This window comes from Bombus affinis, chromosome 17 (assembly GCF_024516045.1).
Source record: "Bombus affinis isolate iyBomAffi1 chromosome 17, iyBomAffi1.2, whole genome shotgun sequence".
Taxonomy (NCBI): domain Eukaryota; kingdom Metazoa; phylum Arthropoda; class Insecta; order Hymenoptera; family Apidae; genus Bombus; species Bombus affinis.
The window spans coordinates 204,346-219,526 of record NC_066360.1 but is presented as its reverse complement, the minus strand read 5'-3'; the positions used below and the strand labels follow the sequence as shown (position 1 = coordinate 219,526).

The 15,181-nt window shown below is 41.3% G+C and overlaps 2 protein-coding genes across 3 annotated transcripts in view; both read right to left on the bottom strand.

The window, feature by feature from the left end:
- Positions 1-15,181, bottom strand: part of LOC126926090 (uncharacterized) — a 49,341-nt gene that overhangs the window by 27,432 nt on the left and 6,728 nt on the right. The gene's annotated exons all lie outside the window — the stretch shown is intronic.
- Positions 6,459-15,181, bottom strand: part of LOC126926082 (GDP-D-glucose phosphorylase 1-like) — an 88,888-nt gene continuing 80,165 nt past the window's right edge. Inside the window, exons 4-6 of one of the 2 annotated variants that reach the window (XR_007714256.1) lie at positions 7,583-7,756; positions 6,801-7,499; positions 6,459-6,680 (exon numbers count right to left, since the gene is read on the bottom strand). Coding sequence is in view for 1 of the 2 variants with exons in the window: in XM_050742204.1 (XP_050598161.1) it covers positions 7,740-7,756 (17 nt within the window). In the remaining variant the exon portion in view is untranslated. Of the gene's footprint in view, positions 6,681-6,800; positions 7,500-7,582; positions 7,757-15,181 lie in introns of those variants that run through there. The other variant, XM_050742204.1, reaches the window with a different exon arrangement.

Here is a 15,181-nt window from a genome sequence, read left to right as displayed (position 1 = left end):
AACTCAGGACCCAAGACAGGACAATACACAAAAGTACTGGGAACGGAGATGAGAATTAAGAAGAAGAGGAGAGGACAACCAGTACGAGTCGGAGAGGCGACCTGTGACCGTCAGTGCAGGCGGTACTCATGCAAATGAGTGCAGAGACGGTGCAGGGACAATTGGTTGCAAAGCCAACCTGCTGGGATCGAGCTACATGCTGGCAGTTCCGGCCTCTTCGTGGCCCCCGCTGGTAACGGTGCTGTGCGATGCGTGCATCGCTCGACGCCGGCTAAACGAGCTGCCGCCCGAAAGGGTAGGTTCAATGTGTCCAATAACCCGAAAGGAGAGAGCAGGGTGTTTCCAAGTCGCGCGCCGACCACCTATGCGCGCCGTTCCCCGGGCATTGGACGTCAGAAAGTAGGATATAATTAACATCTGATTGCGAAGCCAGTGTGAGTGCTATACTCCAGGAATGGCGTGGTCGGCCCAAATGGTTGAGCCCTAACCGCTCAAACTACTTGTCCCTTCAGTGGCGTTGTCGGTGGTGATAGGCATTTGGGTTTGTCTGTTTGCATGGGCTGCGCTTGTGATGTTGTCTTTTTCATCAGTTCGAGGGGAGGGGGGTGATTGTCCGTACGTCATTGCTCATGTTTCTGGTTTCTGGTGTTGTAGCCAGGGACGTAGGTTGTCTGTTTGGTTTGTTTCTTAACATTTTATTTTCTTTTTTTATGCTTTCCACAATCGTATTTTGAGTTTCTGTTTTTTTCGTTAATATTGATTTTGGATGGCCCTGCAGTTGCGATAAGCTGGGTTCTTGTGATTGTAGGACTTCAAATCTATTTTTTGTTGGTATTACCGTTGGCTGGGAGCTTCTTTTTTGCTTCATGTTTTTGTTTTTATCGTCGTGCTCTTCTTGTGAGTCGCTTTCTTCTCCTTTTAAATTTTCTTGTTTTGTGTTTATTTTGTTCCTGGTTACCAGGTTTGGGGGCGGATTGAGTTTCCGCGTCTTTTGTGTAGCAGTTCTTATGCTGCTATCTTTAATTATTTGTTGTTTTTCTATTTTTCTTTTGATTCCTTTTTTTGACGAGCTTATGGCGGATTCCGCCTCCTTGGTTTCGATTTCATTCCTTTCTTCTTCTATTTTTAAATTGTTTGTAGAGAGGTTGATGTTATCAGAACAGAACGTCGAACAGAACTGCGACCTAAAAATCTACAACAATGTCAACCTAACAGACAGACAAATCGACTCGTTCATAGACGAAATAGAAAAACATATACAAAACGCCCTACTAGAATTCGTACCGACGTTAAAAAAAAAGACTCCTGCTAGCCATATGTAAACTATAAACTAAAAAAACTACAACGAGGTAAAAGCTACATACTATCTAAATTAAACAACCTAAGACACAACTACTCTTACGACAAAAGAGAAGACATAGAATTCCTAAAGTACCTGCTACACGAAATAAAATCACAACTAAAACAAGAATTCACAAACTCTATAAATCAATACTGGACAAATAAAATAAAAAATATCTCCAAAAAAGACTCTGCTAGCATGTTCCCGCAGATAAATCAAATTTTCAGACCAAAGGAACAAAACTCCATTCCGCCCCTCAAACTGCCACCAGAAAAAGCCTCCCTCATCCAAGAAGCAGGCATCGTGATACACAACACCAACAAAGACACCGAGGATAACTTCATAATATCAAAAACAACGGAAAAACTAGACATTATCGGTACCCACTTTGCCAAAACTCACACACAAAACGAACACATGGGCCGAGAACAATTAAACAGAATTATCATCGCCGAAACAAACATACTAAAAAATAAAATAAAACAAGACATAGCGCTAAACAAAACAGTCTGCACATTCTCAAACGAAAACACATCGGACGACCCCAAACAGCCCGACCCAGAAATAAACTACTTTACAAACTTCAATCAACTAAGTACAATCTTCTGCACGCTAAACGACAAAAAATCCGCCGGCTTCGATGGCATCCCAAACTTCTCGCTCAAATGCTTACCAAACAAAATAAAATGGTACTACACAGTACTGTTTAATAACGCACTAAACAACACGTACTTTCCTAAAAAATGGAAAAAAGCCAAACTCATAGCCATTACAAAAAAAAAAAAAAAAAAAAATACAGACGGTTCATCACCTGCAAACCTACGACCTATAAGCCTCCTTCTGCTTAAAAAAAATAAGGTAATAGCAGAAAATCAATTCGGCTTCCGTCACAAACACTCCACAATCCACGCAATAAACAAACTTACGTCGGATATCTGCTGGGCACTTAACGCAAATGAACGAGTAGCCGCCTGCCTAATAGACCTCGAAAAAGCCTTCGACACAGTCTGGATTCCAGGGCTCATTTATAAAATGATTAAAAAGAACTTCCCTGAATACCTAATGAAAATAGTCTGGGACATGATAACAAACAAAACTTTTATAATGACCGACGGCTCGTACACATCAAGCAAAGAATTCTCCATAGAGAACGGCCTGCAACAAGGAACAGTAAATTCCCCGCTACTCTTCAGCATCTACAATAACGACTTACTAAACCTCTTTAACCTCAACACATCCACACATAAACGCTCCATAGCCTTCGCGGATGACCTAGTCATCTACGTAACAGGCCACAAAACCAAAACGATAAGGACAGAACTGCAAGAACTCTTTAACAAAATCAGCGATTACTATCACACATGGAAACTAAAAATTAACGCAAGCAAATGCGAAACCATACTATTCAGACCCATGACAAGCAAAATCGGCCCAGCAGAAAGGGAACAAGTCAGGAAATTCCGCCTAAAAGAAAAAGCAAACGAAGAGAACCTCATACCACACAAAAATTGCGTAAAATACCTAGGAATAAATATAGATGAAAAACTAAATTATAAGCAACACATCGAAATCCAACTCTCCAAAGCCAGCAAAGCTTTTTGGAATACAAAAAGGCTGTTTTACTCCAGAATTCTCGATAGCAAAGTAAAAATCATGTGCTACCAATCGCTAATAAGACCCATTATAACCTACGGCTATCCAATATGGTACAACATACCAGCGTCAGTAATGGAAAAAATTCGCATATTCGAAAGAAAATGCACCAGAGCTTGCCTGAGCATTTACAGACCAGAACACAGCGGATACAGAAAATACGTAAAAAACAAAAAAATATACGACTTAGCAAACATCCACCGCATCGACTGTCACATCCTAAAACTAACAAGAAACCACTTCGCGCAAGCCGCGAAGATCAAAGAAAACAGCCTAATCTTCGGCTGCTTATTCCCAAACGACGCATACTTCAAAGACACTCTGTTAACAGGCTACATCCCCCCCCCCCGAACCTAGACGAAAGAAACTATCTCCAAGACCAAAACAACATACCCATAATTTATCATATGCAAAGGAAAATAGGAATGAAATCTATTCAATACGAGGAAAACCTAGATGGCCGTACTGCAGACACTAGGTGGAGATACAACATGGCACTCCCCCAAAAGGATACAGAAGACAAACACAGAAAAAACACAAAAAAATATTGGTGGATAAGGAACCCATAACAAAAAAACAACAAGATAAAGAGCCACAGAACGGCAACGCTCACCAAATAAAGTGTAAATATGTAAATATGTAAATAGATAAACAAATATTATACTAATCCCACAGAACACCCCTCCCATCCCTCCCTAATAGGCTAGCGAACTGTCCTGTTTTTGCGTCCAGGCTTTCAGGACATAAATTAAAATATCGTACATTGGCACAGCGCAACAGCGGCTTAAATTTAAGGCACAATAATAATCTTAAAAAAAAAAAAAAAAGTAATAATGCATGGCTACGTTTATTCTGGAAAAAAAATTATGTAAAAAAAATATGTAAAAAACCTGGAATTAATAAACAAAAATAAAAAAAAAGCAATGGTTAACGCCTTAGGTTGCGAACGTTCGGAACCCGGGTTCGAATCCCGGCGACCGGAGTCCGATTTTATTTCCACGTACCAAAAAAACGGAGGAAAAATCAGCAGTATCCCGGCAGCGACATCTACAGCCCCCAGTGACAATTACAGCGGACCAGGCCCAACAACTATAACTCACTCACGGCCACCTCAACATATTTTTAATTTTTAAATTTAATAGTAATGAATTTATTAAAATTATAATTGATAATAAGCAAGTCATACATAACAAAAAGATAAATAAATCAATTAATAGGTATCATTTGTGGAATTCGTTAGAAGTAAATTTTAATTACTCTAATTGATTTAAAAGATCAATTCTTAATTTCAGACATTTAATGATAGAAAAATAATAAGTTAAATTATTAATTTTAGAATGACAATCTAATGTTATTTAATTAACTAATTTTTCATATTAATTTTTTTTAATCCGATTTGAAAATAATTCATAAGAAGTTCTTTCTAATATAATTGGTATAAAACTATGATTTATTCCACAAATTTCAGAGCGTTGACCAAAATAAATTCCAGGACGAATACAAAATATGTTTAGTTGATTAATTCTATCAGGAATTGCATCAACTTTAATTCCTAATGAAGGGATTGTTCATGAGTGAATTACATTTGTAGAAGATACAATTATACGTATTGAAATTTTAAATGGAATAATTAATCGATTATCAGTTTCTAAAAGTCGAAATTGATTTATTGATTCACAATTTAATATATATGAATCAAATTCATAGTTATTAAATTCTGGATATTTATAAGATCAATATCATTGATGACAAATAGATTTAATAGAAAAATAAGGATTTATGATTTCATCAATATAATATAAAATTTTTAGTGATGGAAAACGAATAATTATTAAAATAATTATAGGAGTTAAAGTTCAAATAATTTCAATAGTATGATTTTTTAATAAATTTAAGTTTAAGAAATTATTTAATGTAAAATCTATAAGGAAAAATGTAGTTAAAGTAATAATAATAATTATTATGATTATAGTTAAATTATGAAATGAAATAAGATTATCTGAATAAACAGAATTTGAGTCTTGAAATATAAATATATTTCATGTAGAAATTTTTAATAAGTAAGTTTATTTGAATTTTAAGTTCAATTCAAAATTAATGTTTTATTAAAATATATATATGTCGGAGATGAAAGAACACCGGAACCTTCCCTTTGGAACTTTGGGAAGACCCCTAGTATTGTAATTTAGATTTCACCATAGCCGTATTGAGAAACTGTTGTCATTCGATCCGACTGTACTTATTTGAGATTTATGATCATGAGCTTGGGCTCGAGGCGACCATCAGTCGCCGAACGTAGCCGCGGTCAAAGGGATGAACGTTTTATCTAACAAAGGCACAGAGTAACTCTATACCTCTCCTTAAAAGAAATAGTCGTAGCGACACGCGGCAGTAAATATTTCAATGGTTTCTGTCCCGTGGCTCGCCACACGCAGATTCTATACTCCGGGTAAGATGATCTCCAGATGTCAACATACCTCCGCCGTATATGTTTAGCTAACGTGAGGACCCGCAATAAATCTTAAGATTTAGTCAAGCAAAGTCCTTCATATAGACAAGCAGTCTTTGTTGCAACTACGGGAAGATAAGAGAAATCTATCCTTCCACGAACGATGCCCCGTCAGCAACCCCCCCTTAAGGGCGGCTAGCATCTCTCTCAAAACGCCGGTATGGAGATCGACCAATTAGCAACAGCGCTAATTTCCCTCACTTTTGGAACGAAAGCTTTCGTTGACGAATCCGAGGATCTCATGTCCTTAGACATACCCATTATAGTTCTCCTCGACGGCATCGTCGAGACGGAGATTCATTCTTTCGTACGATCTCATCGACGAAGGACAGTGCCACCTTACAACCAGTGAATACCTCACATCTAGTTAACAAAGAGTTAGACTTGAACTGTGCGAGAACATACGTTTACCATCCCGTGACCGCGGATTCGTTTCGAACCTAAGGTCATTATCACTAGTGCTACGAGTGCTTAATCTTGTTAATAAGCCCGTGCTAATAAACTCTCCGTTGTATCACGACAATGGCTAATTCTAATGAAAATTCATTAAACGCCCATCTCCATAATCCTGACTTCAATCCGACATATATAAATAAAAGAAAAGGAAATATCTTTTTTTATTGAATTTTAAATTCAAGGCACTAATCTGCCATATTACTAAATATAATAATAATTATATATATGTCGGAGATGGAGAGACACCGGAGCCTTCCGTCGAAAACCGGGGAAAAACCCCTAATATTGTAGTTTGGATTCCGCCATAGCCGTAGCTAAACAATCACCGTCCTTCAGCCCAATTGTAATTGCCTGCAATCTATGAGAATGAGTTTGGGTTCGAGGTGACAACCAGTCACCGAACGTAGCCGCGGTCAAGGGACGAACATTTTCTAACAAAGTCATGGAAAAGTTTATAGCCCTCCATAAAAAGAAATAGTTGTAACGGTTTTTCAATTTTTCCGAACACCTACGCAGAAGTAATACTATTGCGTTTGTGTGAAATAAATATAAATGCATTCCTTACGGCAGTAAACAAATGCCAATAGTGCCTCGTTATTGTTGAAGTGGTCACCACTTGTAAGAAAACTCTACATCTGGTTTTTTTAGTTTTCTCAAGCACTGAATTTTTCACACACAACTAAATTATTAACTTGTGTTATATTTACTAAATTTAGTTTTCTAGTTTATTACCCAAATTCTAGTTAACTGTAAATTTCAATGTTTATAATAAATAATTAAAAATAACTAAAAAATAATGCACTTGAATCATTTAATCTCGTGCAAATGGATTACTATAACTTATTACGATTTGCGCTTTGAATAGTCAATCAACAGAGTTCAGTCTAACGAAAAAGTATTCCGTCCACAGCGATCGTCAGCGCTAGACGCGCGCCGTCCGTACGGACGACATAGGCCGCGAGTAGTCAGCACTCAAAGGGTTAATATCTGGTTTGTCATCTTCTCGAGGGTTCGAAAATAGTTCAAGCAAAAGATTGTTTCTCAAGTTCAGCTAAAGGGCATAAAATACAGGATATTAAAGGCGAGTGTGCGAATAAAGCTGCTTGGAAATGTTAAATTTTATAATTTCTATTTTTTCTTAATGAAAGGTATTGTAATAGATCGGAGTGATGTTCTCAATTAATATGAATTTACACAAACTCAATCCAACTATTTTGGATTCAGTTCAGACAGATTCATATTTTATTTACTACAAATTATCTACAGATTAATTATCTGAAGATGAAAATACTTTGATTCATATCAGTTCACATCTAAACTTATTTTACTTGAATAGATTGAAGCAGTCTTTTACAGCTTTTTTCTACAGGAAAGGAATACGAGTTATTAAAATTTCACTTTTTATGGGTAGCAACAATCGTGTGCGTTGAACGAAGCTTTATTCTGTCGCTCATTCAATTTTGCTATGTTTATTTTACCAGTTTGAGTTGAATTCCAGGCATCAAAATTTCCCACGGATTCAATTATCAATTTCATAAACTGAAATATTTCGATATTAATAGAGCATTGTTTTATACAATAATAAAAGTTAGAATAATAGTAAAAAATAAGTAAATGGTTACCTTAAAATCAGCAGTCCAATCAGATAATTCATTTATTCGATATAACATATCCGTGAACCAACTGTTTAATCCTAACTTTGAAGGGTAAACTCTCTTTGTCCAAGACGGCGGAACAGCATCCATCATTATATAATTTTGTAGATCTTCCATCTCAGCATTAATAATTAATTCTCCCTATCAAAAAAATATCACTAATTAATTGTCTGGCGTTATATTACAAAGCAGCATTTAAAGTTTGAAAATTCAGAAGATTAGGAAACTTTCTTCATCTATTATCGATAAATTTGAGAAGTTATAATTTTTTTCCATAAGCAGATACATTCAATATAAACAATTTCGAATTTACTGTCACATTTCAGTAGTTTTAAGTTGATCACGTTCTAATTGATTTAATGATGATGGAAGAAGTACGGCAATATGTTCCAAGAGTTGTAACAGTAATTTGAGTCGCATAGGAGAATGTCGTTTTGCCATTGCACTCATCGTATGATATAATTCTACAATGATTTCTTTCATTACGATATTTTTAAAAATATTTTATATAACATACAATTTGGAAATTAGGTTCCAAAAACACATGTGGCGGCACACGAGCACGGAACTTTCCAACGGCTTCGCGACACAAAGCGCTATATCTTCAAAGCGTAAGGCCGACGCGCCTAATGTGCCATCGATATTCCTATGGTTCTTCCGCCGAATGTTTGGAAGAATGCACGCGCGGCAACCGCCGCGGTACATCTAATAAACGCGTGTGTAGTAGGGATATCGAAGGGCAACTAAGAAAAGAATCCGTTCGGTTTCGAACAAAGAGTCATTCTGCCTCCAGCCGCGAAGTGCGAAAGGTTCAGGTATCATAGCGACGCAAACACAAGCCGAGACACGCGATTATAAACTCTCGATGGTTAATCGTTAAGTGTGAATCGTATGAATTGTTGACTCGTTGATTGTTATAAGTAATAAACTTTTTGTTGAACATCGGAGTATTCCTTCTGCACCTATCACGACATACCACCTCACACATATAAGAAACATTCGGTATTTGCACAAAAGTTGAAACTCAAGTGTTGCAGTTATAGGGAGGTAGAGACTGTTCTAAAAACTGAGATCTTCGATATGCTCAACGTAGAAGAGGATAACGCGAGTTTTCGTTTTCTTTTACTCTTTTTTTTATTTATTATTTGTATTCACAATTTGTCCAATTTGGACATTTGGTAGAATTTTTTAACAGTTATATTAACATGTAGGTGGCTACCCCCAGCGGGATACCATCCTCGGTTTCGCTAGGTCATATCATTTGTGAGGTCTGCTGGGTACTTCCTTTTTAGCCTTCTATCCATGTTTATGGTTTTGAACGTTTCCGCTGCTAGCCGGTTTGGCTAAACGCGTTTTTTTTTATTTATTAGAATATTTACAATCAATTCTCGTTGAGAATTTTCAGTAACTTAATTTGGCGTGATACAATGACATGGATTATAATAGCTTTATATTGTTGGTTCTAGTAGGACTAAGGATTTAATCTAGTGGGTATTTTCTTTTTAGTCTGCGGATCTGGTCCGTCGTGTCCAGTAGTTGGGTGACTAGTGGGTTGTGGTGGTTGTTGACTCTTGTGTTATATCTGCTTCTGGACCTGTGTATTTCATCTTTGACTGTAGGTATCTTGAGGTCACGGTGGATTGTTTCGTTGGTAACATACCAGGGTGCTTTTAATAGGGATCTTAGCGTTTTCGATTGGAAGCGTTGGAGTATTTCAATGTTGGAGTTACTTGCTGTTCCCCATAGTTGGATACCGTAGGTCCAGACAGGTTTTATTACGGTCTTGTAGAGGGTTATTTTGTTCTGTATGTTTAGTTTGGAGCGTCGGCCCGTGAGCCAATAGAATTTTCTTAGTTTTTCCTTTAGTTGCTTTGTTTTTTCCGAGATATGTTTTTTCCAAGTTAGCCTCCTGTCCAGGGTCATGCCCAGGTATCTTACGGAGTCCTTGCTTGGGATTATTGTGTTGTTAATGGTGACCTGGGGGCAGGTTTGTTTTCGGAGCGTGAAGGTTACGTGGGAGGATTTTTTTTTTTGTTTATTTTAAAACCCCATTTTTGGAACCACTTTTCCATGGCGTCGAGACTTCGCTGGAGAGTGGATGAGGCAATTGCCGGGTCTGCGTGGGTAGCTAATAGTGCTGTGTCGTCGGCAAATGTTGCTATTGTTACCTCGTTTGGTATGGGTAAGTCGGCAGTGTAGATTGAGAATAGTGGGGGTCCGAGGACACTACCTTGCGGTATGCCGGATTCTATTGGGAATGTTGCGGAAGTGGCGCCTAGACATTTAACTATGAATTGTCTGTTGGTAAGGTAGGATTTTAGGATGGAGTAGTATGGGTGGGGTAGGATTTTTTTAAGCTTGTAGAGTAGCCCTTCATGCCATACTTTATCGAATGCCTGTTGGATGTCTAGGAATACCGCTGAGCAGTATCTTTTCTTTTCAAGGGTTTGGCTGATCATGTGGGTTATGCGGTGGATTTGCTCTCCTGTTGAGTGTTGTTTTCGGAAGCCGAATTGGTGATCTGGGAGTGTTTTCAATTCTTCTAGGAGTGGAAGGAGACGATTCGTGAGCATCCTCCCGAATAGTTTAGACAGGGTAGGTAAAAGACTGATTGGGCGATAGGAGCTGGTTTCATATATTGGTTTACCGGGTTTGGGGATGAGGGTGATTAGTGAGATTTTCCACGCCTTAGGAAAGTGTACAAGGCGGAGGATGGCGTTAAAGATTGATGCGATGAGTGCAATCCCTTTTATGGGAAGTTCCTTGATTGCTTTATTTCCTATTAGGTCGTGACCTGCTGTTTTCTTGGGGTTTAGGCGACTGATTGCTTCTATGATCCCTGCAGAAGTGAAGGGTTGAATAGGAGGGGACATTTGGAAGGGAGTGTGCAGGTATTCGGTGACGTCCGCTGCAGCTATGGAGGAATGGGGTGGGAATACTTCAGTCAAGTGTTTGGCAAATAGGTTGGCTTTTTCTATAGGGCTACGCGCCCATCCACCCTGCGGACGGCGGATTGGAGGTATTATTTGTGGGGGGCGCGTGAGTTTCCTGGAGACTTTCCATAGTGAGTAGTTAGAGACGGCTGTGGGGGACAAGCTGGCGAGATATTTGTGAAAACGGTCGTTATTGTAGTTTTTTATGGTTTTGGATAGTTTTCTAGTTGCGTTGTTTAGTTTGCGTTTGTCCTCCGGTGTTCTATGGGTCTGCCATATCCTTCTTAGTCTACGTTTTTCTGCTATTTTTTTTAATATGTACTGGGGGTATTCGTGATTGCTGATGGACGTTATTGCCGGTGTGGAGAAGCGGATAGCGTTTATTATGCTCGTGTTTAGGTATTCCGTGGCTGCTTCGATTTCTTCATTGGTTTTTAGTGAGGTTGAGGCTGAAGTTGTGTGGGTAAAGACTTCTCTAAAGAGCTGCCAGTTGGTGTGTTGGTTATGAATGGAGCCATTAGGTGTATTCTCGATGATAGTTGAACTGACTGTTACTATCACGGGGGAATGATCAGAGGAGAGATCAGCCGAGGAATTGATTTGGACGTGTCTTGACGAGATATTTTTACTTATGAGGAAATCAAGGAGATCGGGTATTTTGTTTTTGTCGGTGGGCCAGTGTGTGGGTTCGTATGTGGTAAGGTAGTTGAGGTTGTTCGTTATTATGCTGTTGAGGAGGTTTTTGCCTCTTACTGTAACCAGTCTGCTACCCCATTGGGTGTGTTTAGCATTGTAGTCTCCTCCGGCTATGAATCTATTGCCCAGGGTGTCCAGGAAGTAGTCGAAGTCTTCTTTGGCGATGGAGTGTCTGGGAGGGCATTATACAGCTGAAGTGGTGATTGTACCATGACAGTCTTCTATTGCTACGTTTGTTGCTTGGAGGTAGTCTTTCTGAAATGGTGGAAGTTCGTAGTGCTTAATGTTTGATTTGATTATGATTCCGGTGCCGCCGTGGGCCTTTCCGCTGGGGTGTTGGGTATGGTAGAACTTGTATCCGTTTTTGTTCGGGTAGTTTTTGTCGGTAAAGCATTATGTCGATTAGCTGGTGTTTTAGGAAGAGTTCTAGCTCAAGTTTGCGTTGCGCTAGACCGTTGGCATTCCACAGAGCTATGCGTCTTGGTTTTATTTTGTGTCGGGGCGTATTAATTTATCCATGATGAGTGTTAAGAGCAATAGCATATTGTTTATTTGCTCTGATTGTTTCTCTATTAGATTTTCAAGTCTAGAGACGTTGTCTGTATTAGGTGAGGTGGGGGCACTATTTTGGGGAGGATCCCTGTGGCTATTTGGTGTATTTCGTGTGCTTTGTACCGCTTGGGCATAGGAGTTTGAGGGGGTGGTGAGTTTGATAGGGCTGGGTATTTGGTTGATTGGGGGGATTGGGGTAAAGGTGAATTTCGGCGAGCTGGGTGTTTGGTAATTTACCTCTTTTGTTCTAAGTTTGGGATACTTGTTTGAGTACAGGGTTTTGTAGGCTGAGCAGCCTTTGTAGTTGGCAGGATGGTCACCTTGACAGTGGATGCACTTCGCTGGGGTTTTCGGTGATTTCCTGCATTGGTCGGTGGGGTGTGTTCCTGCACATTTGACGCAGCGGAAGGTATGGTTGCAGTATTTCTGCGTGTGCCCGTATCTTTGGCACCTTTTGCATTGCACTATCTCCTTTTTGATTTGCGGTGGTTCGAATTTTACAATGGCGTTCATTAGGCGACTGATATTGTAGATTTCCTTGTTATTAGGTTTTTGTTTTTAATCGATGAAAAATAGGGATAGCGGGTCTTTTGTGACTCTATGCCTTATGTTGCTGACATTGGTGACTTCGTGGCCGAGTTTCGATAGTTCTATTTTTAGTTCGTCGATGTCTGCGGAGTGGTGGATGTTTCGTAGCACCACCCGAAAAGGTCTTTCTTCTTTGAGTTGGTAGATGTGGAAGTTGGCGTTCAGGGCCCTAAGTGTCTTGGTGAGCTTTCTGTAGGCTTCTGGATTCGTCGGCAGGATTTTTACTTGATTGTTGGTTATCTTCAGGTTGTAGCCCTCCTTGGAGATATCTCTCTCTAAGGACTTGGTCATTGTCTGGATGTCGATGACATCATTAATAAATATTGGTGAGGGAGGGGGGCTTCCCTGTGCGTGGTGGTTAGGTGGCGAGCCTGCGGTTTCCATGGCGTCGTTGGTGGATTCCAAAATTGCGAACCTGTTGTGGGTGTTAATTTGCGTTGATGGCTGTTCGTTCGAGTTTGTGCCTGCTGGTTCGGTTTTGCGTTTTTTCGCCTTATTGGCGTCGTTGGCACGGGGGGATCTGCTGAACTTCTGCCACGGGGGAGTAGCGCGGGGTAGTGATGGGTTTGCACAGGCGAGCCTGGTCGTGATTGTTGGGCCATCTTCGAGCTAGCTATTTCAATATGAATAACTAGTCGTGAGGCTATGCGGCAGGGGTCGGGTTGGGGTTAGGTGCGTAGGCTTTTCTTCTCTCTGGCGGATAGGAAACACTTGGGAAGATAGGAGCACGTTGTGTTCACTTTCGACGGTTGGGTGACACGTGTTACTTTCGAACTTCACTGGGCACTAGAGACACGTCTGCACGCTTCGGCACTCGACAGCGAACTGAGATTTCGCCTTTCTTATATGGTATTTCTACAACATCAGACCCGTAAAAGTATTGCATATCATTTGGACATCCTCGTTCTTGTTTCGGCTGTGGAAACGTGGAGGAGGTCATGGTTGATTGAGGGATGAGGCTCCCCCCGTTGACCCCTTCGGATTGCGCCTTCTCGCTGATGGCTGGTAGTTGTACCGGCGTAGTCCAACAATCCGCAAAAGACAAAATCAGCGATTTGTCCGACGTAGTGATCTGTGGGCTTAGTGGACAAGTGTTGAGATCAGCTGGCGCGTTCTGAAAACTACCGACAATTAAATGATTAGTCATAGTTGTAATAGCGTGGAGATTATCTCGATCTGGGTCACTCGCAGGCGTGGCTCCTCGCGGCCATGGCGATGGAGAATTCTTCACGTTAGGGCCCGGAGAAAGATTCTCTACTATGATGTCCATGTCAGGTGTAACATGTGACACTCGATGATGGCGGCAAGCAGAACGGACACGTGCACGTCGCTCCGTAAGCATAACCGAAATATCTGGGTAAATTAAAGAACTCGGGCGGAAAAGTGCACGAAAATGAAGTTTCTAGTGCTCCGGAATGAGTGGGAATACAAGAAATAGGGGAGCTCGCTGGTATAAAAGCGAGAGAAACGATTGAAAGTGCTGTGTGTGGAATGTGAGGTTAGGGGCAGAGCGGAGGCCATCTTGGGTCGCGAGACCGAAGCGGCACCGTGCGGGCTACCAGGGTAACCAAGGAGTGGTGGAGAGCGCCCCCGTGGAGGGCCAGTCTAAACTCCCCGCGTCGAACAGTGATAGGGACACTGCGAGTTTTAGTATCCGGTCATCAGTCAGACGACTGGCGACGTTACGACGACATCGGCAAGTTATTTAGGACACGAATCGCATACACGCGGAAGGATACATTTCAAACATACATATATATATATGTATATTAAAGTTACAAACACAATATGGACAAGTACTATAAGGTAAGTAAACTTACGGCTCAGGAGGTTTCGGAGCTTCCAGGCCCCGTCGGGGATTCGAGTAGCGTCCCAGGCTCGACCCGACGGTCACCCAACGACTGGACGAACGGCGAGGGGAAGGTCGATCCCAGGGCCTCCCCTCGTTCGGTAAACACGACCGGGGACCAAGAAACACCCGCAGTTGTCACAGAGGAAAAGATGTGCAAAAAAAGCACAAGAAGATACCTCGAATTTGATGAAGACATCGCGGGAAACATCGAGGATGTCGAGATGCCAATGCAGGCACTCAAGGATAAGACACCACCCACCGAAAAGGCGACCCGATTCGCCAAGGAAAAAATCCCGAAGGGTGACAAGATCACCAGATATTTGAGAAAGTCCCCAGTGGAGGGGAGCGCGTGCAAGACAACGAGAAGCCTGGCCAGGAGCCAGCAGATGGCAACGAAGGACGAAGCGGCCAGCACCTCGGAGCTAGACACACCGGCGGAAATGTCGGACAGCGGCAGCGAAGCGGCGGCACCAAGGGAATGTCTCAGGAGGAAGGCCATGGCGAACAGAGCAACGGCCGAGACCAAAAGCAATGACGAGGACAGTATCGTCATCAAAATGAGCGAATGGAAGGCGATGACGGAAATCATCACAGAAGTCTTCCGCGAAATCCAATACATAGGTAGCAGACTCTACCTCATGAGCAAAAAGGATACCGATATCAAGAAAAGGAGGGACGCTATCAGTAAAAAAGCGATCAAGCTCCACTCGATGTTGGACGAGATGAGGCTCAAGAGGAACGCTAGGACAGTCACGGCCACCAGGATGACCACCCCTCCGGGGAGGAGTGAGGAGAAGGAAGGAAAAAGGAAGGAGAGATCGCCCGTCGAGGGGAAGGGCGACACCAAGAGAAAGAGACCAACGACCATGGAGGCCTCCTACGCAGGAGCCTGTGCCGGCAACAGCTCGGCAAAAGCGACTACGGACTGCACGGACAGCGATGTAA